Raw genomic sequence first — 23,890 nt, 5'->3', positions numbered from 1 at the left:
GGCATCCCGGTTCTACAAGACAACTTCGACAATGGTAAAACAAGTCCAGCAACACCGCCCGAATGTGCCGACAAATCCCGATAGGAGCTGTACATATCTCGTTCTCAGGGCACACTCAGATGAACTCTCCATACAACTAAAACCAAACCTCTAGTTTCCTCGAGGGGGCGCTACACAGGGCTCTAGTTTGGACCAACACTCAGAGGAGCACTGGCCCGAGGGGTTTAAATAAAGATGACCCTCGGGCTCTGGAAACCCAAGGGAAAAAGAGGCTAGGTGGCAAATGGTAAAACCAAGGTTGGGCATTGCTGGAGGAGTTTTATTCAAGGCGAACTATCAAGGGGTTCCCATTATCACCCAATCGTGTAAGGAACGCGAAATCCGGGAACATAACACCGATATGATGGAAACTAGGGCGGCAAGAGTGGAACAAAACACTAGGCAAAAGGCCGAGCCTTCCACCCTTTACCAAGTATATAGATGCATTAAGATAACAAGATAATATAGTGATATCCCAACAATAAACAATGTTCCAACAAGGAACGATCTCCAAACTTCACCTGCAACTAGCAACGCTATAAGAGGGGCTGAGCAAAGCGGTAACATAGCCAATCAATGGTTTGCTAGGACATGGTGGGTTAGAGGTTTGACATGGAAATTTGGGAGGCATGATAAGCAAGTGGTAGGTATCGTAGCATAGGCATAGCAAAAGAGCGAGCATCTAGCAAGCAAAGATAGAAGTGATTTCGAGCGTATGATCATCTTGCCTGCAAAGTTGTCAGAGTTGACTTGATCCTCGTAAGAAAACTCAATCGGCTCCTCGTTAGCGAACTCGTCTCCCGGATCTACCCAAACAATACAAACAAGCAAAAGGAACACAATCAACCATGTGCAAAAGCTCGAACAACATGATGCAAACATGGTATGCTATGCGGGATGGGATATGTGATGCATATGCAAGATTTGATAAGGAATGATTGAACCTGGCCTCAACTTGGAAATCCAAGAGTCCCACTGGAAAGGTGAGGTGATTTCGGTTGAAATTGATATAAAGATCACCGGAATTGGATGCACGGTTTGGAAATGGCAAGCAAAACAAATATGGCACCTGTCTGCGATAAACAGCAAGTAGCCATCTAAATGCAACAAGATAAATACGCTACAGCACTCAAACATGGCAACAAAATACATGGAAGGGATCCACTCATGATGCTAGACAAAAGATGAACACTGAGCTACGACCAATTCATCCATTAACAGGTTCAAACAAGTATGGCAAAAATGCAAACGATAACAGGTTTCAGACTTAGTGAAATTTATGCAAGCCTGGAATTTCAGATCAGGTAGCACACTTTGGAGCAATAAAACTATATGCTACAGGAACTTAACATGGCAAATCAAGGCATGACATGAAGCTACTCAAAGCACTTAACAAAAGTCCCTTAGTGACCTTGAGCCAAAAGGGATCAGAAAATACAATTGCAAGCATGTGAACATGGCAAAAACATAATCAGGTTACAGACTTAGTGAAAAACTGGAGCATGCGAATCTGTTAACGAGTAGGCATGTTCACGAGCTCGATGCACTCACTACAGAGCAAGGCATGACAAACTAAGCATACACCTGTCAAGAATACATATTATAGAAGCTAGACATGTCAAGAACAACAACATAGCTTGCACGTATCAACAACAACATCCTCGGCAAAATTGCTAACGAGCCAACAATCTGCCAGGATTCACGAAATAGCAAAAGTAGAGCTCGATTTACTCAAGCTAGGGTGGTCCATAATTGCAAAACAAGACATGGATGGATAGAGCACCACAATATTAGCAAATCATCCTTACTGATCATCCTCAAAAGAGGCACGGATCACTAGAAAACAACATGAACATATGGCATATTGATAAAAACAGATCAAGGACTTAGAGGAATTCTAAGTCCCTGAAATCAGCATTAACGAATGCACTACTTTGCAAGCTTGTGCTAGTCACCACACACATCACAAAAATACATGGTAAGCACCTCTGTAAAGATGGCAAAGCATATAACAAAACACATGTAGAACTCAGGAGCATATCATGCACACATTAATCATGGCAAAAATGACAAATAGCTATTTGGTGCAGCAGATCTGACAATTATCTCAAATAGCTCTCTTACAACAGCATTGCGGGTATCAAGATGAGCTCAAATGAAAATGATGCAATGAGATGAAATGATGTACTCTCTGAGACGAACATTTTGATATGCTACACGCCCAAAACGGAGCTACGGATGCAGAGATACGACATGACGAAAAACGCGAAATAACTAGGGTTTCAGGGAGAAAGTCAACCGATCCGAAATCTGGATCCAGATCTGGCCGTGGTACTGTAGCAGCGCGGATGTCGAGGATCACCGGCCGGATCTTCGAGGTCGCCGGACTTGGGCCGAGGTCGCCGGAGGAAGGAGCCGGATCCGGGAGGGTCGCCGGTGCAGCGGGGCGTCGGAGGAGCTCGCCGGGACATGCGGTGGCGTGGCCGCGGCGTCAGTGCAGACGGTGCCTCGCCGAAGCGGCGAGGCCGGCGATGGTGTGCGGCGGCGTGGAGTAGACGGCGGCGGGGTTCGGCGCCGGCGAGGAAGAAGGAGGCGGAGGGCGGAGCGCTGCGGCTCGGGCCCGGTTGCGGGAGGAGAGGGCCGGCCTTGGGCCCGGGCGGGCCGGCGGTGATGTGGGCGCGCTTGCCCACGTGGCGCGCTGCGGTTGGTCCGGGCGAAGCGGGCGGACGTGTCCGGCGCGTCCGGACGTTGTCTGGCGCGCGGAGAGGAAGGGGATCTAGGGTTTGGGGAAGAAGACCCGAAAATTTTGGGAGAGGATCTATATATAGTCATAGGGGGAGCTAGGAGAGTCCAAATGAGGTGCGGTTTTCAGCCACGCGATCATGATCGAACGCTCTAGATGATGGAGAAAGTTTTGGTGGGTTTTGGGCCAAATTGGAAGGGTGTTGGGCTGCAACACACACGAGGCCTTCTCGGTCCCTCGGTTAACCATTGGAGTATCAAACGAAGTCCAAATGGTATGAAACTTGACAGGTGGTCTACCTGTAGTAAACCGAGGCCGCTTGGCAAGTCTCGGTCCAATCCGGAAATTTTTAACCCCCACACACGAAAAGAAGGTAGAAAGGACCACCGGAGGAGATAGGAGCGCCAGAATGCAAAACGGACAACGGGGAAAATTCCTGGATGCATGAGACGAACACGAATGCAAATGCAATGCACATGATGACATGATATGAGATGCATGACAACGACCACAACACACGGAGACAAAAACCCGAACCTGAGGAAATAAAATAACTTAGCACCGGAAATGGCAAGAGTTGGGATACATATAAGGTAAATTACATCCGGGGTGTTACAACACTCCACCACTAAGAAAGGATCTCGTCCCGAGATCTAGGACTGGAAGAACGCCGGGTACTCAGAACGGAGGTGATCCTCGCGTTCCCAAGTGGCTTCACGGTCGGAATGGTGTGACCACTTGACTTTGAGGAATTTGATTAACTTGTTGCGAGTCTTGCGTTCAGTCTCTTCAAGAATAACAACTGGGTGCTCACGATAAGAGAGGTCTTCTTGAAGATCAATGTCTTCGAAGTTGACGGTGCGGTCAGGAGTCTTGAAGCACTTGCGGAGCTAAGAGACATGGAACACGTCGTGCACATTTGCAAAGTTTGAAGGAAGCTCGAGTTGATAGGCGAGATCGCCTCTCTTGCTGACGATTTTGAAAGGACCCACGTATCTAGGGGCAAGCTTCCCTTTGATACCAAAGCGACGAGTACCTTTCATTGGAGAGACACGGAGGTAAACATGATCTACGATCTCGAATGCCAAATCACGGTGCTTACTATCATAGTAGCTCTTCTGTCGCAATTGCGCTGCTTTGAGGTTATCTCGAATGACTTTGCACATCTCCTCTACCTCTATGATCAAGTCATTTCCAAGAAGTTGACATTCACCGGTCTCTGACCAGTTAAGAGGAGTACGGCACTTCCTGCCATACAGAATTTCGAATGGGGCCTTGCCCGAACTTGCTTGAAAACTGTTGTTGTAGGAGAATTCGTCGTATGGAAGACAATCTTCCCACTTCATGCCGAAGGAGATCACACAAGCCCTGAGCATATCTTCAAGAATCTGATTGACATGCTCGACTTGACCACTAGTTTGAGGATGGAAAGCTGTGCTGAAGCGGATGTTGGTGCCCATGTCCTTCTGAAAAGAATCCCAAAACTTGGAGGTAAAGATTCTGCCATGGTCTGAAGAGATCACATGTGGAATGCCGTGCAGAGAGACAATTCAAGAGGTATAAAGCTCCGCCAATTGAGCTGAAGTGATAGACTCTTTGATAGGCAGAAAGTGAGCCACTTTAGTGAGTTTGTCGATGACAACGAATATAGTATTATTGCCACGCTTGGACTTTGGAAACCCAGTCACGAAGTCCATCTCAATGTGGTCAAACTTCCATTCTGGAATGGCAAGAGGTTGGAGGAGACCAGCTGTCCTTTGGTGTTCTGCCTTCACTCTTCTGCAGACATCACATTCATTCACGAACTGAGCAATCTCGCGCTTCATTCGAGTCCACCAATAAGCCTGCTTGAGGTCCTGATACATCTTCGTACTCCCAGGGTGGATGGAGAGGAGTGAATTGTGAGCCTCATTCATGATAACTTTACGAAGGTCACCTTTGGGCACAACAATATGATCCTCGAAGAAGAGAGTATCCTTGTCATCAAGGCGGTAGCACTTGTACTTGGGTTGACTCTTGGCAATCCCAATCTCCACCTTCTTCACCATAGCATCAAGAAGTTGAGCCTCGCGAATCTGATCTTCCAAGGTAGGAGAGACTTGAAGGTTGGCGAGGAAACCTTGAGGAACAACTTGCAGATTGAGTTTGCGGAAAGCTTCACAAAGCTCGGGTTGGTAAGGCTTGAGAATCAGACTGTTGCAATAAGCCTTCCTGCTCAAAGCGTCAGCAATCACATTGGCCTTGCCTGGAGTATACTCGATACTCGGATTATACTCTTGAATCATTTCGACCCAACGAGTCTACCTGAGGTTGAGATTAGGCTGAGTGAAGATGTACTTGAGACTCCTGTGGTCAGTGAAAATGTCCACTTTTCTTCCCAATAAGAGATGTCTCCAAGTCAAAAGAGCATGCACAACTGCCTCCAACTCGAGGTCATGAGTGGGGTAGTTCTTCTCGTTGGGCTTCAACTGGCGAGAGGTATAAGCCACAACTTTCTTCTCTTGCATCAACACTGCACCAAGACCTTGAAGAGAGGCATCGCAGAAGACCTCAAACGGTTTGGATTCATCAGGAGGAGTCAGAACTGGAGCAGTGACCAATTTCTCTTTCAAAGTGTTGAAAGCGATGTCACATTCCGGAGACCAAATGTACTTGACGTGCTTCTGGAGAAGGTTTGAAAGAGGATTCGCGATCTTTGAAAAGTTCTCAACGAACGTTCGACAGTAGCTTGCGAGACCAAGGAAGCTACGGAGTTGCTTCACGTTCTGAGGTGGTTCCCAATTCACAATCGCAGACACCTTCTCAGGATTCACTGCTATGCCCTTGGCAGAGATGATATGCCCAAGATAGAGAACCTCATCGAGCCAAAACTCGCACTTTGAGAACTTGGCGTAGAACTGATGTTCCCTGAGCTTATCGAGCACTAAACGCAAGTGCTTGGCATGATCTTCCTTGTTCTTCGAAAAGACCAGAATGTCATCGAGATAGACCAAAACGAAGTCATTTGTGTAGGCGTTGAAAATGAAGTTCATCATGCGAGAGAAAGTCGGAGGAGCGTTGACGAGGCCAAAAGACATGACAGTGTATTCATATGAACCATAGCTTGTTCTGAAAGCCGTCTTGGGAATATCTTGCTCACGGATTCGAATCTGGTGATAACCCATACAGAGATCCATCTTGGAGAATACTTGGGCACCTTTGAGTTGTTCGAACAGCTCATTGATGTTGGGAAGTGGGTACTTGTTCTTGATAGTCTTCTTGTTCAATGGACGGTAGTCAACACAAAGTCGGTTCGTTCCATCCTTCTTCTTCACAAAAAGTACTCCACAACCCCACGGAGAAGAACTAGGTCGGATGAGACCCATTCTCTCTTGAATATTGAGTTGCTTCTTCAGCTCCTTCAACTCTTCAGGTCCAAGCTTGTAAGGACGCTTGCAAACCGGTTCCGTGCCAGGCTCAAGATCGATGACGAATTCAACTGGCCAGTGCGAAGGCATTCCTGGAAGCTCTTCTAGAAAGACGTCTTGATACTCGCAAATGACTGGAATTTGCGAGATGGCATCCAGTTTACCCTTCTCATTGAGAGAAAACAGGCGGATGGTATCATCACGAGCGGCAAAGACAATTACATCCTCAGACGAATGAGTCAATTGAATCTGCTTGGCTGCACAATCAAGCTGAGCCTTGTGCTTAGAAAGCCAATCCATTCTGAGAATAAGATCAATATCCGAGTCACCAAGAACCGTAGGAGAAGACAGAAACTTGTAGTCACCCAAAGTGATAGTAACATCCGGAACAATGGAGTTAGCACTCATGCGCCTACCGGGAGAGACGACTGCTATCGCTCTAGGCAAAACTTGCAAAGCCAACTCATGCTTAGATGCAAACGGTCTTGAGATGAAACAATGCGATGCACCAGTGTCAAAAAGAACTTTAGCTGGAATATCGTTAACAGGAAGGTTACCCATGATGACATCTGACGAGTCCTCTGCCTGAGCTGCATTCATCAAGTTGACCTTGGCGTGCTTGGGGTTATGCTTGACCACAGCTGTACTTGCCGATCTCACAGGAGGAGGAGGAGGAGGAGGGAGGCGCCTCTGATTGAAGCATTTGTTGGCATAGTGACCCTTCTGTTGGCACTTGTTGCACGTGACCTCTGAAAGCGGACGGTGATACGGAGCACTCGATCTTGAAGCTTGAGACGAAGTCTTGTTCTGAAAGCCAGGGTTGGGTGGGTGGGAATATCCACTGCCACCTTTGCTCCTCTGCTGATAAGGCTGATGAAACGGAGGAGGAGGAAGCCAATACTTCTGCTGCTTAGCCACTTGAGTTGAGGAAGAAGGAGTAGCATCTCTGACTCGCTTCTTGGAAGCATCACACTTCAATTGAGCAGCCTCTTGCTTCAATGCCATGTTGTAAAACTCATCGTACCTCCTGGGCTCAAAGAGGACAAGAGCTAACTGGATTTCTTCTCTGAGACCACCCCTGAACTGGTATATCATGCTCTTCTCGTCAGGTACGTCCTGCTTAGCAAAGCGGGCGAGCTTCTGAAACATCTTGTTGTACTCATAGACAGACATAGAGCCTTGCTTCAGGTTGCGGAATTCCTCACGCTTGCTTTCAACCACGCTCTCAGGAATATGATGAGCTTTGAAGTCTTGACGGAATTCATCCCAGGTAATCACACGGCCTCCTCTGGAATCTTTGTACTGCTGAAACCATTCTGCAGCTTGGTCTTTGAGTTGGAAGGAAGCAAACTTGACAAAGTCCTCAGGCTTGACGTTACTGCACTCGAAATGCTTGCACAAGTCCACGAGCCAATCATCAGCGTCAGTTGCCTCAACACAATTGCTGAAAGTCTTTGGCTGGTTAGCAAGGAACTAGTTGAGTGTAGCAAAGTGATTCTGATGGTTGCCTTGGTTGCCTTGGTTCGCTTGGTTGCGCTCTTGAAGAATTTGCATGATCAGCTACGTGTTTGCATTGGTAGCGGCCATCACAGCTTGCCATGCCTCCGGAGGTGGAGGTGGTGGTGGCGGATCAGGATTCGGAGTCGTGCGCATTGGAGGAGCCATCCTAAAGAGCTTGACATCCGTTAGCACACTGACAGATAAATATTGAAGCTGAACCAAACGGGTTGAAATTGCAACATATAGTCTTCGCATCCGAACGAAATGAACGAATGCATTCCAATTGAAATGGTCACATATCCATAAATTGAGAAGCCACTTAGAATTTAGGTAGAAGAAATAAAATCAACAAGGTACGGAACAAGAACGAATACTCGGTAAGGATCACTCAATCTCAAACCAAATATCCGTGGAAGAAGAACTAGAGCTACAAGAATTCCCACCTATGAAACTCCTGAACCTTTCTGGTTATGCAATCAGGTGTTGGGGATACAGGGGAAGCATAATATCTCACCCAAATCTAGCAAATCCTACATCCAGCTGTATCCATCCTTCAACACATAACCAAGAAAAACTTCGGAAATCGTCTACCTCAACCTTCGAAAAGCATCTGTTATACAAGTTATGGCAATACTTCCGAACTCCCGACCTAGTACTGGGTGGCGTCGAGGTTATCTCACCAACAACTTCATAAAAGAGATTTTCGATGTCGGCGAACTAAACTCGGGTATTTCAGAACTTCAACGATAAAATTGTGACGACAACACCTCGGAGCTCAACTCCCCGGGACACTGCCACAACCCCAAAATGACAGGAGGCACCAAGAACAATGTTCTCGTCACAAATCGATCGGAACGATTCCAAGATACCCGCGTGATCCTAAAAACATTTAGTGAAATTTGAGAAGAGAAGAGTCAAAACTCTACGTCAGGATGCCTTACCAGAGCGATGAAGGGACTGGGGAGTAAAAAGAATTCCTAAACTCTCCGATATATAATTCCTAAATGACACAAAACATTTTTCTAGACTCAACTCGTCAGCTAATTCAATCAAGCAGTGGGGGCTCCTAAGGTCGGGGAAGGCTCTGATTACCAACTTGTAACGCCCTCGATGCGGCTATATCTCCTACGTGTCAAAGCACGACTTAGAGGCATAACCGCATAGAAAGCCATGTCGCAAGTAAGGTAATCTTCACAACAACCCATGTAAATAGATAATAAGGGGAAAGGTACATAGTTGGCTTACACTCGCCACGTCACACAAAGTACATGAATAACATTACAATCATCCAAACACTCATGGTCCGACTATGGTACCAAAATAAAAGATCAACCCCAACATGCGACACAGTCCCGATCGCCCCAACTGGGCACCACTACTGATCATCAGGGAAAGACAGATAGTAACGGCGTGAGTCTTCATCGAACTCCCACTTGAGCTCAAGCGCATCATCTGGAACGGAGTCATCGGGCCCTGCATCTGATTTGGAAGTAATCTGTGAGCCACGGGGACTCAGCAATCTCGCACCCTCACGATCAAGACTATTTAAGCTTATAGGTAAGGCAAGGTAATATGTGGAGCTGCAGCAAGCGACTAGCATATATGGAGGCTAACCTGTTCGCAAAAGAGAGCAAGAAGAGAAGGCAAAGCACGAACGAAGAACTATAGAACAACCTACGGCAAACATTACTCCAACACCGTGTTCACTTCCCGGACTCCGCCGAGAAGAGACCATCATGGTAACACACGCAGTTGATTCATTTTAATTAAGTTAAGGTTCATGTTATCTACAATCGGACATTAACAAATTCCCATCTGCCCATAACCGCGGGCACGGCTTTCGAAAGTTCAAATCCCTGCAGGGGAGTCCCAACTTAGCCCATCACAAGCTCTCATGGACAAAGAAGGATAAACCTTCTCCCGAGACATTCCGATCAGACTCGGCATCCCGGTTCTACAAGACAACTTCAATAATGCTAAAACAAGTCCAGCAACACCGCCCGAATGTGTCGACAAATCCCGATAGGAGCTGCACATATCTCGTTCTTAGGGCACACTCAGATGAGCGCTCCATACAACTAAAATCAAACCTCAAGTTTCCCCGAGGGGGCGCTGCACAGGGCTCTAGTTTGGACCAACACTCGGAGAAGCACTGGCCCGGGAGGGTTTAAATAAAGATGACTCTCGGGCTCCGGAAACCCAAGGGAAAAAGATGCTAGATGGAAAATGGTAAAACCAAGGTTGGGCATTGCTGGAGGAGTTTTATTCAAGGCGAACTGTCAAGGGGTTCCCATTATCACCCAACCGCGTAAGGAACGCGAAATCCGGGAACATAACACCGATATGACGGAAACTAGGGCGGCAAGAGTGGAAGGAAACACTAGGCAAAAGGCCGAGCCTTCCACCCTTTACCAAGTATATAGATGCATTAAGATAACAAGATAATATAGTGATATCCCAACAATAAACAATGTTCCAACAAGGAACGATCTCCAAACTTCACTTGCAACTAGCAACGCTATAAGAGGGGCTGAGCAAAGCAGTAACATAGCCAATCAACGGTTTGCTAGGACATGGTGGGTTAGAGGTTTGACATGGCAATTTAGGAGGCATGATAAGCAAGTGGTAGGTATCGTAGCATAGGCATAGCAAAAGAGCGAGCATCTAGCAAGCAAAGATAGAAGTGATTTCGAGGGTATGATCATCTTGCCTGCAAAGTTGTCAGAGTTGACTTGGTCCTCGTAAGCAAACTCAACGGGCTCCTCGTTAGCGAACTCGTCTCCCGGCTCTACCCAAACAAGACAAACAAGCAAAAGGAACACAATCAACCACGTGCAAGAGCTCGAACAACATGATGCAAACATGGTATGCTATGCGGGATGCGATATGTGATGCATATGCAAGATTTGACAAGGAATGATTCAACCTGGCCTCAACATGGAAATCCAAGAGTGCCACTGGAAAGGTGAGGTGATTTCGGTTGAAATCGATATAAAGATCACCGGAATCGGATGCACGGTTTGGAAATGGCAAGCAAAACAAATATGGCACATGTCTGCGATAAACAGCAAGTAGCCATCTAAATGCAACAAGATAAATATGCTACAGCACTCAAACATGGCAAGAAAATACATGGAAGGGATCCACTCATGATGCTTGACAAAAGATGAACACTGAGCTATGGCCAATTCATCCATTAACAGGTTCAAACAAGCATGGCAAAAATGCAAACGATAACAGGTTTCAGACTTAGTGAAATTTACGAAAGCCTGGAATTTCAGATCAGGTAGCACACTTTGGAGCAAGAAAACTATATGCTACAGGAACTTAACATGGCAAATCAAGGCATGACATGAAGCTACTCAAAGTACTTAACAAACGTCCCTTAGTGACCTTGAGCCAAAAGGGATCAGAAAATACAATTGCAAGCATGTGAACATGGCAAAAACATAATCAGGTTACAGACTTAGTGAAAAACTGGAGCATGCGAATCTGTTAACGAGTAGGCATGTTCACGAGCTCGATGCACTCACTACAGAGCAAGGCATGACAAACTAAGCATACACCCATCCATAATACATATTATAGAAGCTATACATGACAAGAACAACAACATAGCATGCACGGATCAACAACAACATCCTTGGCAAAATCGCGAACGAGTCAACAATCTGCCAGGATTCACGAAATAGCAAAAGTAGAGCTCGATTGACTCAAGCTAGGGTGGTCCATAATTGCAAAACAAGACATGGATGGATAGAGCACCACAATATTAGCAAATCATCCTTACTGATCATCCTCAAAAGAGGCACGGATCACTAGAAAACAACATGAACATATGGCATATTGATAAAAACAGATCAAGGACTTAGAGGAATTCTAAGTCTCTGAAATCAGCATTAACGAATGCACTACTTTGCAAGCTTGTGCTAGTCACCACACACATCACAAAAATACATGGTAAGCACCTCTGTAAAGATGGCAAAGCATATAACAAAACACATGTAGAACTCAGGAGCATATCATGCACACATTAATCATGGCAAAAATGACAAATAGCTATTTGGTGCAGCAGATCTGACAATTATCTCAAATAGCTCTCTTACAACAGCATTGCGGGTATCAAGATGAGCTCAAATGAAAATGATGCAATGAGATGAAATGATGTACTCTCTAAGGCAAACATTTTGATATGCTACACGCCCAAAACGGAGCTATGGATGCGGAGATACGACATGACGAAAAACGCAAAAATAACTAGGGTTTCAGGGAGAAAGTCAACCGATCCGAAATCTGGATCCAGATCTGGCCGGGGTACTGTAGCAACGCGGATGTCGAGGATCATCGGCCGGAGCTTTGAGGTCGCCGGACTTGAGCCGAGGTCGCCGGAGGAAGGAGGAGCCGGATCCGGGAGGGTCGCCGGTGCAGCGGGGCGTCGGAGGAGCTCGTCGGGACGTGCGGTGGCGCGGCCGCAGCATCGGTGCAGGCGGTGCCTCGCCGGAGCGGCGAGGCCGGCGATGGCATGCGGCGGCGTGGAGTAGACGGCGGCGGGGTCCGGCGCCGGCGAGGAAGAAGGAGGTGGAGGGCGGAGCGCTGCGGCTCGGGCCCGGTCGCGGGAGGAGAGGGCCGGCCTTGGGCCTGGGCGGGCCGGCGGCGATGTGGGTGCGCTTGCCCACGTGGCGCGCTGCGGTTGGTCCGAGCGAAGCGGGCGGACGTGTCTGGCGCGTCCGGACGTTGTCCGGCGCGCGGAGAGGAAGGGGGTCTAGGGTTTGGGGAAGAAGACCCGAAAATTTCGGGAGAGGATCTATATATAGGCATAGGGGGAGCTAGGAGAGTCCAAATGAGGTGCGGTTTTCGGCCCGCGATCGTGATCGAACGCACTAGATGATGGAGAAAGTTTTGGTGGGTTTTGGGCCAAATTGGAAGGGTGTTGGGCTGCAACACACACGAGGCCTTCTCGGTCCCTCGGTTAACCGTTGGAGTATCAAACGAAGTCCAAATGGTACGAAACTTGACAGGCGGTCTACTGGTAGTAAACCAAGGCCGCTTGGCAAGTCTCGGTCTAATCCGGAAATTTTCAACCCCCACACACGAAAAGAAGGTAGAAAGGACCACCGGAGGAGATAGGAGCGCCGGAATGCAAAACGGACAACGGGGAAAATGCTCGGATGCATGAGACGAACACGAATGCAAATGCAATGCACATGATGACATGATATGAGATGCATGACAACGACCCGAGGAAATAAAATAACTTAGCGCCGGAAACGGCAAGAGTTGGGATACATATAAGGTAAATTACATCCGGGGTGTTACAAGAAGGTTCAGTACCAGGCATGAGAGGGATTGTGTGGTCACACTCCCTATGTGGAGGCAGGTTTTGGGGTTCCTCAAATAAATCTGCATATTCCATTAAAATTTCTGCACTTGAGGAGGAGTTTTGAAACCAGCAGGAGCTTGTAGAATGATATTATGCACCTGCAGCAAAAATGCTTCAGCTCCCTTATCCAGTAATTTGTTCATTTTCTCAGCTGGCACCTCTTTAACTTTCTCTGGTGTGTTAAGATTGCAGCAGTAACTGTTGTCTTTCCTTGCAATGAGAAACTGAAAGTGTTCTCTGGTATGTTGAAGACTACTGGACTCATGAGAGTAAACCAATCGTATCCCAGAATCACATCATATCCAGGCAAAGGTAAAACTCTGAAATTGTACTGCAAGGTGTGTTTGGCCAGTTGGAATTCACAGTTGGGTACCACAGCTGTGGAAGTTAATTTACCCCCACCAGCTGCTGCAATAAGTTTGGGTTTCACTACAATAAGTGACAATTTGCTTTAACAGCAAATTCTTGACTTATAAATGAAGCACTGCTGCCTGAATCCAGTAAAGCAGTTGCTCTTTTTCCATTTATATGAATAATCATAGTAGGTGTAGGTACTGCTATTTGCTGGCCTAATGCATGAGCAGTAATGAACATTGCCTAATCCCCTTCTTCAGGAATTTCTTCTTGCTCTTGATGTAACACTTCCTCTTCCAAGGTTTCTTGCTCTACACTATCTGTTTGCAACAAGTGAACATTTGGGATTAACTTGCACTTATGACCATGTACCCATTTGTCCCCACATCTCCAGCATTCTCCCACTTTCCTCGGTTTTGTGAAAGTGTTTGTGTTGTGTTCTACTTGCTTTGCTGGAGTATTTTGTTGCACAGGAACAGTGTTGTTGTTAGTTTTGTTCTGAAAGGCACCAGTGTTCTTCTGATAATAATTGACAAAGGTACTGGTATTTTTCTTGGGCATAGCACTGATAGGTGGATGATTGGGTTCTACTTCTTTTGCTAGACAGTAGGCATCAGTTAAGGACTGTGGTCTCAGTGGTCTCAGCTGGAATTTAATTCCATCTCTGAGACCATTGACATAGCACCTTATGAACCAGGTTTCTCCTAGTTCAGGATTTTCTTCCAGAACTTCTGCCATCAGATCCTCAAATTGCTTTGTATATGCAACAACTGTGTTGTTTGCTTGTTTCAAGGAAGTGAATTTTTCTGTAAGATCATATGATCCTTGTTCTGAGAACCTCTTAACTATTTCTGCCCCAAATTGTTTCCATGAGAGTTGTTTCTTGAGCAGCCCAGATCTTCTCAACCATACATCAGCCTCATCCACTATATATAGTTGAGCTAATGACACTTTATACTCTTCTGGAGCAGCAGCCATCTGGAAGTATTTGTTGCCTTGTCTGATCCATCCCACTGGATCTTCTCCTGAAAATTTGGGAAACTCCATTTTAGGACCTTTTGTTAATGCTCTCATGAACTGGGCTTGCATGTCTTGTTCATAATTTCTGTGATAACCCTGCCACATTTGTCTTTCTCTATTCTGCTGATAGAACTGGTTGAATGCAGGAGTATGAACCTGTTGTCTTGCTGCTGTAGGGGTGACCACTGTACTATGTTGTTCCTGTCTTCCTTGGTTTGCAAATCCAGGAGGACCCTCTGCTCTATTCACTCTGATTGGTGGCAGATTCTGAAGCTGGAGTTCTTCTAATTGTTTAGACTTTTCTTTCTCTGCTGCTAGTTGTTTTCGTAACTGCTCCAATCTTGCCTCTTGTTCTTGAGAGTGATCTTGATTTAGTGTAGGGGATTTGGGTACTTCTTGAGAACTAGAAGGACGATCTGCTTGTTGTGTAGATTGAGTTGTTTTCACCAGAGTTTGCAGGGCATTACTGATTACTGACAACTGTTTACCCAAGTCCAGCACCACTCGTTCCACATCGCCTACAGTGGCAGAGATCTCTCTCTGCTTAGACCCAATTTCTTGCACCTCCGTATGAAGCTTTGACACCTGAGTCTGTAACTGACCGTTGTCCTTTTGCAAGACTCCAAATTCATCACGTATGGCTAATATTTCCTGGAGATCAGTGTCATCGATTACCTTGTTACGCCCCATCGCCTTGATCCGAGGTATGGGTACGGAATTTACCACTGAAGGCTCAGCAACCCTTCCCAATACCACAGATCCTGCCGCCGCCACTGATCTCGCCTCCCTGGCACACAGATCGGAGCTTAGAACGCGGAATTTTACCGAACGAACAAGATGTTCGAACAACCGCTTCTGCTCGACCGATTTGTGCCCGAATTAACACCGCCGCCTGCGCCACCACGCCGGACCCCGCCGCCAACGCCGCCTCGCCGTTGCCGCTCTCGAAAAGGGTGGGATTCGCCTACCGGCGAAAAATTTCACCAGCAGAGCGTTTCCGCCGAAGAACGATGGCTCATGATACCAATTTGTGAGGACCGAGAGGATCTATAAACTAGTATAGGAGAATTATAGGTATGAGATGCACGAATTGTGGCCAAAACCGGATGTATATTCGGAGTAATTGGAGCTCAAGTGTTAGGGTTCTAGCCCATGATTTAGAATTGGGGAAAAAGTGATCCGATCCCAGCCACACCCCGGCTGTTATAAGTGAAAAGCTACAGCGACAGCTGGCAAAGTAAATCCAACGGTGGATATCAGTCCCACGCAGGGGATCCATCGTGGTCTTCCGTTAACTAAATCGGTATTGCCGGAAATGCTACACCTCACTGTCACTTGTGCCTGACACACGGCGACGGCGGCTGGATCAAACTAAGAGAATCGACGATGGCGCTCTGCCACGCAGGTATTCAACACACTTCCCCAAATCGAGCTGAAATGCTAGGTCTTGATACAAAATCAGGGGTACACGTGCGGGGGCTCGATGAGTGGCGCTCGTGAGGCAGAGGGGAGTCAATGGTGCTGTGATTTTGGGGAAGAGGGGCTCGTCAGGGCGGATTTCCTTGTTTCAGTGCAGCAAATCCACAGTGAGAGCAAATCCAATCTGAGATGGGTGTGATCTGGGGCTTCACAACAGCAAATGTTGTTTTTCAGACTGGGAGTGGTGCTTCATTGCAGCACAGACTGGGATGTGCTTCTTTTATTTTGCTTTTTCTAGGCATGGGCTTGATTTTACCCAATTGCGAGTGATGTTTCATTGCAGTACAGACTACTGTTGTTTTCTTTTCTTTTCTAGGCATGGGCTTGATTTTACCCAGCTGAGTGTTGTTTCATTGCAGTTCAGACTACTGGTGTTTTCTTCTTTCTTCTAGGATTCCCTTTGTCAAAATAAGGCTTCTGATTACATGCATGGTATACTGGATAATATGATAATGTATCATTAGTAGCTTTGTTTCACTAGCAGGGTTACCTTTTGTGTAATGCTTCATTAATGCTGGATAATGTAATACTCGTGTGATTGTGCCTATCATAGTTCTTGATTGATTGCTTCGTCAGCCTAACAGAGTTGCATCTCTTCTTCATTGCTAATTAATCATGTTGGTCATTGGTCGCCTTCGTGCATGCTGTCTGAACTCCGAAGTATCGTGATATCTCTGACAGACAAACACAATATTCATGCTCTAGCGGATAATGTCTGTACAATATTCACCAGTTGCGTAGCATAGTTGTAGTTTACTTCAGCCTTTATTTGACTCCTGCTGCATCCTTTCCTACTACAGTAGTTGTTCTTAGTGTAGATGCCTGCTAGTAGCCTTTGTATTCTAGGATAGTTGTAGTTTACTTTCTCAGTAGTAGCTGCGTGCTTTTGTTATCAGTGGCTAATGGATTACATGCATGTCGTGGGGTTTTATATCCACGGTGCTGTGTTTTTTTGTTTTATATTGGTAGTATGAAAATGTAGCGGTAGTGGTTTTTTATCTAGCAAATACGTGTTTCAGCAAGTAGTTGCCATTGCAGAGATAGTGTGGTTCTTATTCGGTTTTGGTGTACTACTGTTGTTGCATAGGTTTTAGAAGTACCACATTTTCATTTTTGTTGTCGTTTTCGCTTTCTCCTCGCAGAGCCTCAATAATGGATAATGCAAAATCTATTAATGGATCATTCTCAACACGGGTTTCAACAAGCCACTTGGGTACAGTTGCTAAGAAAAATCTGGACAATAATAAGAGGGCAATCTTAATTGGTTGCTGCTCCAAGAGCGGACCAGCAGCTGCTATGACAGCCTGTGGCCTGCTGCTAAGCCAGGGGTGTGTCGGATGGGCGGCCGTTGCGACGGGGGACCGATGATCCTGCTAGGGGCTGCCGACTGGCTGCTGCGAACCACCCGGGGATGCTGCGACTGGTGCGCGAATGGGACACGTGGTGGTCGAGCTTATTGCTGGTTCCTATGACGCTCAGTAGTAAGCGAGGTGGGTGAGACTTGGAAGCATCACCGGGTCGCTGGAACATCACTGTTGCTGCAATGGAGCATTCGCTGAGCCACCGGAACATTGTCAAGTTGTCGGAGCATCACTCGTGCTGCGATGGAGCATCGTCGGGCCGTTAGAAGATCGGTGGTGCTGCAACAGAGCATCTTCGGCCATCGGAGCATTGCCGGTGCTGCGGTGGAGCATCGTCGAGCTGCCGGAGGATCGTGGGAGCATCAACGATGCTGTGATGGAGCATCGCTGAGCCGCCGGAGGATTGTCGGAGCATCGCCGAGCCGTCGGAGGATTGTCGGAGCATTGTTGGTGCTGCGATGGAGCATCGCCGAGCTGCCGGAGGATCGTCGGAGCATTGCCGAGACGCCGGAGGATCGTTGGTGCGACAGTGGAGCATCGCCTGGCCATCGGAACATCGCAGAAGCATCGCTGGCGCTGCAATGACACATCGTCGGGCTGCCGGAGCTGCAGAGCATCGTCGGTGGAGCAATGAAGCATGACTAGTGATGTTGGTGAATTACACGCTCGTCACCGGGGAAGCAGTAGCATGGAGCTTGTACAGGCTACAGCTGATGCTCTGTTGGTGGCTGGAGGCGTCGCGCGGAGACACGGCAGTGATGCTGGTGAAAGTTGGGATGGAAGTGATGGCGTGGTTCTATCAGGGAATCAAGCGACCCAATTCAGATTTATTGACGCAAATCAACGGCTGGCTAGGCGGCTGATCTTTTCCTAAGATCAGCCGGCTGACGCCTAGCAGCCGCCAAAATTAAGTTGTTACTGTGATGATCCGCGGAGATCAGATTTTTATTTTGATTATCCAATTATCTTTGTGGCAAATTTATGTTGTGGTTGTGATGAACCATTGTTGCTATGATGTGATGAGCTGCAAAGATCATGTTTTTATGTTGGTTATCCAATAGTACAAAGGCAGTCCCAATCTGCCAAACAATATTTTTATGTGCAAGGGAATGTGGGGATTGGGATGGGAGGGAACGTGGGGGATTTGAGGGCTGGGATTGGAGGGAGTGTGGGGGATTTGAGGGGGTTGGGTGAAAGGAAGGGGATCACCAAATCCCCTACAACCCCAACCTCTTGAGGGCTGGAAAAACCCTTGTGCCAAACAAGGCCCGAGTAAGAAATAAAATACTTAGTTGAGCAATTTATACTTGTTGAAGAAACCCGTTGGTGCTAATTTAGTTTATCTAGTCTTAATTTCTAATTAAGCGTGCGATGACTGATGATTAAATAGGGTATACATGCTCTTCCATTGCTCCAATTTGGTCAGAGGGACTAACGCTTGTCTGTGGTCGTCTGGCGGCGTTGCAACTCGTGTGGCAATGACGATGGTGGCAAGAAGAACAGGGTCACGGCATGTTCTTCTGTTCGACACATCCTAATCGTGAAGTCAGAGCTTTGACACGTCCTAACCGTGAAGTCGGAGTTTGTAGCGTTGCAGGCCGACGCGGTCGCAATGATGCCATCTGATGGGCAAGTCAAGCTATGCTGGTGCATCACATAGGCCGAAAGGTTCTCATGTGTTGTTCATTTGAATGGGTCTCGAGTTGCTTGCTTGGGTAGAGGTGAAATTGTAAGCAACCTTGACAGTGTGTGTGTCTTATGGGTAGCCAGGTCGGTCGAGATGCTCTATTGTGTGGGCATCTTTTAACGGTTTTTGCTCATGTTTCTAGAAATTAACCAGACAACTCTCTTGTATCTTTTTCTAGTGAATCGGAGCACCAAGGAACATGACGTAAAAAATATTGCTTTCAAAGGAGATGTGCATATCCGGTTATTCCTGTACTAGAACCCTATTATTTATTGCATCTAAAAGAAGAGCCCTCTTATTGACTAGGAACATGCTGTGAGGGGAAATTAAACAGCACGACTTGACTAATAAAGTATCTTGGCCATGCTGCATGCGCCCATACTATAACGAAACGATCTGTGCTTGATCACCTTATTAAGCCCTCTGCCACAGCGCTGAATCTCCACGCCAGTAAACATCACTAACTTGTCGACAATGGCAGTAGTGTCATGGAAACAGCACATCTGGCAGCACGTCTCCTGCGGCCTTGTTGACATGATCGACTTGGCGACACAGAAACGACCGGCACCTAGGTGCAGGAGGTGCGATCCTAGCTCGGTACCCTCAGGGGCAGCAAATCCCTCCCACTCTTGGAGTACCACCGGCGGCGTCTGCTTTGCCGAGGCAGCACCCAGGTCTGATGCGCAGAGGACGCCACCACCCTTTGCCGAGACACCAAACCAGAGATCGTACTCCGGAACATATTCTGCAAGTCCTTTAAACGGCAGCAGCCAGGCACCAGTCTTGCTCCACTTACCGCTCACCGTGTCCAAGCAGTAGGTGCCGAGGCTCTCTGTGGATATCAAGATGCTTGAGCCATTGACCACAGTGCACGCGGTGATCACACCAGAACGGTCGACACCATAGCCAGGGGCATAGACATAAGGCGGCGGGGGGATGGAGTGCCAGAAAAAGTCCACCCCCTTGAACATTTTAGGCCTTTCGCCATACATAAGCGCCTCGAAAGATTGATGTTCCATCTTTTGATCGTTCTTAGGGATCGCCTCCATGACCAACAGGTTGTCACCAACCGCGAGGGGCACTGATTTCCACTTGGCCTTTTTGAGGCTTGGCAACATGCGGACAGCTTGCAGGCCGTCATCATATAAGACGGCTCGACCTCTCTCGTCTGTGCAGACGATCTTGTTCCTGCTGCTGCCGCATGAACTCCATTACCTCCCGTCTATGCTCGGACCGAGGAGGGTGGAAAGCCATTGTTGGTGGCGGCACAGAACGGTCCTCCACTGCCGCAGCCGCGGAGTCAGGTGCACCCTTGGGGTAAAACAATTGTGACGCCTTGATGCGGTGCAGAGTGTATGAACTCCTTTTGACGTTCATGACCGTCATGTACAGGAATTTTCGGTTCATTGTTCAAAGACAGACTTCTCTATGGATCAATTTTGCCAGTCCCTTCTTCTAATAATCGCCTAAGAGACCACACGATTATCTGAAATACAAATTACATGCGTTAAGAGAAAGAACAGTAAATTCAAATCAAAGTATAGTAATAAATAATATAATAGAGCAACCCTGCCAATAAACAAAAAAAAGCAGGTCAAAAAATAAATGAAAAATAAGGTCGTGGCTTTAATTACCAATCATACTAGTGTCAGTCCACTAAAAAAACACCAGTTGTAAATTTGTGTTAACCTATACAGCTTCCAAATACTAGCCAGTAAGGTCCTTCTCTTTCAGTTACTATACTGGCTGCTTCACAGAACAATGACCCAAGGCTACTGACTAGCGGTAGCAGGTTTCATTATTTTTGCACAACTATACCACAAATCATACACAAGTACTATTGCTCCAACAGAAGGAAAAATACTTGGTGAAATTTCTAGGCTATTTAGCCTCTGTATATACTTTCCCTGTCATTTTAAGTAGGTGGTCACAGGTATACGGTATGGGCAAAATTCAAAACAACCTGCAGTCCCTAAGAACAAATGCAAAGGTACTGTATAAAAGTAGAAAAAATAATACTGACACTATAGTTTCTTGGCAACATCACGTGAACTAGTACTTGGATTTGTAGAATAAAACATACACATGAGATTATAAAAGGCTCTACGCCTTAATTTGATATGCAGCAGGCTTCTCTAACCTTAACCTGTACCCTCAACTAAATCACTGATGGATGGATCAAATCTATACTAGTAGAACATTTAATACTGAAGCAAAGTAGCCATGTGCTAGTGCTAACCACCTTCCAGGCTTGCTCAATTTCTTGCTGGAAATTAAAGAAGCGAGGGCTCCAAGGCCAGCTAGAAGGAAGCAAAGCATTCGTAGGAGCAGCGCCTCTCGCACTTTGGGGATGGTGCGGCAAGTACCCACAAGGCGGCGACGACGACCCTCGATGTGATACGGGGACGGGGACACGGCAATTTATAGAAACAGCAATATGACGGGTATATATATGAATAATTAATAGAATATCATGTAATAAGTCCAAAGAATAACTGATTGTGTGACATGATTTCCAACTACAGCCCCATTTGTTGCATCCATGCCTCTTTTCCAACTACAGCCCACAGATGCCATGTATGTATGTCACTGCCTAGCCGGAACAACAGCAACAGCAGCAGGTGAGCAGGAGCAAGCAACAACAGTATACTGTACGAAGCGAAGCAGCAGCAAGCCAGCACCCAGCGCCACTAGAGGAGGACGACAGGCAGGAGGCAACAGCATGGCAGCACCGAAGGAGAGCAGGGACTTGAGAAAGAAGAAGTTACCGTGCTGGCGGCAGGCGGCTACAGTCTACAGGAGGCGGCAAGGTGATTCCAGGCGGCGGCGGCGCCATCACGCGGTCGCTCGATCGAATCCCATGTCCTATGCAATGGAGCGAACTGAGAAAGACCGATGGCTGCTAGGGTTAGGAGGTGGGCTTCTATTGGGCTCGCTGCGCTCCCGTGTCGCCGGCATCCTGGCGGCGCGTCAGCTCTTTTTTTTTAATCAAATCAGAAAAACAGGATACTCTGGTGACACGTGTACCGGCCACGTATCCTGCGTACGCGGACACGGCACATGTGCACATATCAAGCAGCCGCCGCCGCTACAATAAACATTAGATCGTTTTCATCCTGTCCCTGGCGGCTGGAACCCTAGCCGCCGTCAGGAAAGGCTAATCTTCCAGCGTCGTCCTCCGGCGGCTCCCCTCCGCCGACGACTTTGGTCATCGATGAGGAGGAGGGTCGCCGGATCCATGCGTGTGGATCGTTTTTACTCCCTCATAGTCTAGGTTTTTAGGTTGCTCATCGTCTTTACTTCGATGGCGACGATGACGCGGCTGAATAAAGATTCTTCCGATCCTTCCCCGATGAGGCCATCGGTCTTATGGTTGGGGATGGATTTAAAAACCAGTCTGTTCAAGTAAGGATGGTGTGGCGGCGGTGGCATCCTCGTGGTGGACCTGTGTCCTCGGGCTCCGCCGTTGCGACGGCGTTTGCTCCAGCGTCGGCGTGGAGCTTGGGGGGTAGTCCAGGAGCGGATGCAGATTGTGGTCTGCATCGACGACATCTGGAAGACGGAACATGTGTTGAGTTCGTGATTCGTGGATGGCAGCTATGGTTTCCTTCTGCGGCGTCTTAGTCGCAGTGGGATGTCAGATCTAGAGTTCGATGGCGTGTCCGGGGTGTTGTCCCGGTCTGATTCGTTCAACGGTAAGGGTTTCACTTTTGGTGAGCCACCTTGGAGGTCCGCAAAGCTGCATATCAGCGATGGAGCCGCGTCGAGCTCGGGTGAGGAGGTGATTCGTCATTCTTTTCTTCGGTGGCTGCTGTTGTGGTGCCGGAGGCAGGTGATCGACGTTGGTGTAAAGCTCAGAGATGTTCTGTTATCTTTTCAGTTTTGTCATGTCGGTCTTTACGTGACTTGTACTTTAATCTTTATGATAGGAATGAGACATGTATTACCATGCAAAAAAACATGTGCACGTATCAATGCTTCGGAGAAGAAGCTAGGAAGAGATATAAGCTACTACTCCTACCTGAGGCTGAGTATGGCTGCGCCAATGGATCGCGCGTGGCCCGCTGGCAGAGCCAGGAATTTGCTCGTGGGTATTCTTTTAAATTTTATTTTTTGCCAAAGTAATATAATAGAACAACAAATCTGCAGTAAAATGGCGAAATCAATGACTCAATGACCATGCATCGATAATAGTAACAAAATATCATTGTGGCAATATCTCTAACAATTAAGAAAGATTACAAACAACAAAGGATATTGCCAGTGAGCAACCTATAGGCAATGTGGCAGTGACAAACAATTACAATTTACAACGTGGCAATGGCAGTGTTTCACTCTTTCAGACTACAACCTATAGCTACAATTAGTGGAAGTGACAAACAATTACTTCCTCCGTAAAGTAATATAAGAGTGTTTAGATTACTAAAATAGTGATCTAAACGCTCTTATATTAGTTTACAGAGGGAGTACAATTTACAACGTGGCAGTGGAGTGTTTCACTGTTTCAGACTACAACTATAGCTACAATTGGTGGCAGTGACAAACAATTACTCCCTTCGTCCCAAAATATAAGAACGTTTTTGAAACTAGTCTAATGTCAAAAACATTCTTATATTTTGGGACGGAGGGAGTACAATTTACAAGAACTTCTATTAGTGGCAATGTGGCATGGCAGTGGCAGTTTGCAAAAAAAAAAACCAGATTTGTTGAAAAAACAGAGGAATACTACCTTGGTGGTTCCGTGATTGGTGTGGATGGACGGCGGACTGACGCGGCGACGCCTGACGGCGAAGAACGCCGGAGGTAAAGGGCGCCCGGAGCAGTGGCGGTGCAAGGGGGAGGCTCGCAGCCCACTGCCGCAACCCCTCACGAACCGCGGAGGACGGAGGCGGAGGGGAAGGCCAGAGCCCAGAGGGTAGG

General features: G+C 47.2%; 1 protein-coding gene across 3 annotated transcripts; it reads right to left on the bottom strand.

The window, feature by feature from the left end:
- Nucleotides 1-19,170: 19,170 nt before the first annotated feature.
- Nucleotides 19,171-23,884, bottom strand: LOC119272922. 3 transcript variants are annotated; one of them, XM_037554274.1, is made up of 3 exons: nt 23,700-23,884; nt 22,992-23,113; nt 19,171-20,456 (listed from the first exon to the last, which is right to left on the bottom strand). In XM_037554274.1, exon 3 carries the CDS (start codon nt 20,086-20,088, stop codon nt 19,315-19,317), a length of 774 nt encoding a protein of 257 aa, XP_037410171.1. In that variant the 5' UTR covers nt 20,089-20,456; nt 22,992-23,113; nt 23,700-23,884; the 3' UTR covers nt 19,171-19,314. The 3 variants fall into 3 exon arrangements, with proteins under 3 accessions (XP_037410171.1, XP_037410166.1, XP_037410174.1); XM_037554269.1 differs by lacking the exon at nt 22,992-23,113; XM_037554277.1 differs by lacking the exons at nt 22,992-23,113; nt 23,700-23,884 and adding an exon at nt 21,739-22,380.
- Between the last annotated feature and the right edge of the window lie 6 nt (nt 23,885-23,890).

The sequence above is a fragment of the Triticum dicoccoides genome, chromosome 1A (assembly GCF_002162155.2).
Source record: "Triticum dicoccoides isolate Atlit2015 ecotype Zavitan chromosome 1A, WEW_v2.0, whole genome shotgun sequence".
Classification (NCBI taxonomy): domain Eukaryota; kingdom Viridiplantae; phylum Streptophyta; class Magnoliopsida; order Poales; family Poaceae; genus Triticum; species Triticum dicoccoides.
The sequence above is the reverse complement of the archived record's forward strand: the minus strand, read 5'-3'. Positions and strand labels throughout refer to the sequence as shown.

Coding starts and splice junctions, on each gene's coding strand:
- LOC119272922 (XM_037554274.1), bottom strand. CDS start 20,088: ATGTTGCCAAGCCTCAAAAAGGCCAAGTGGAAATCAGTGCCCCTCGCG.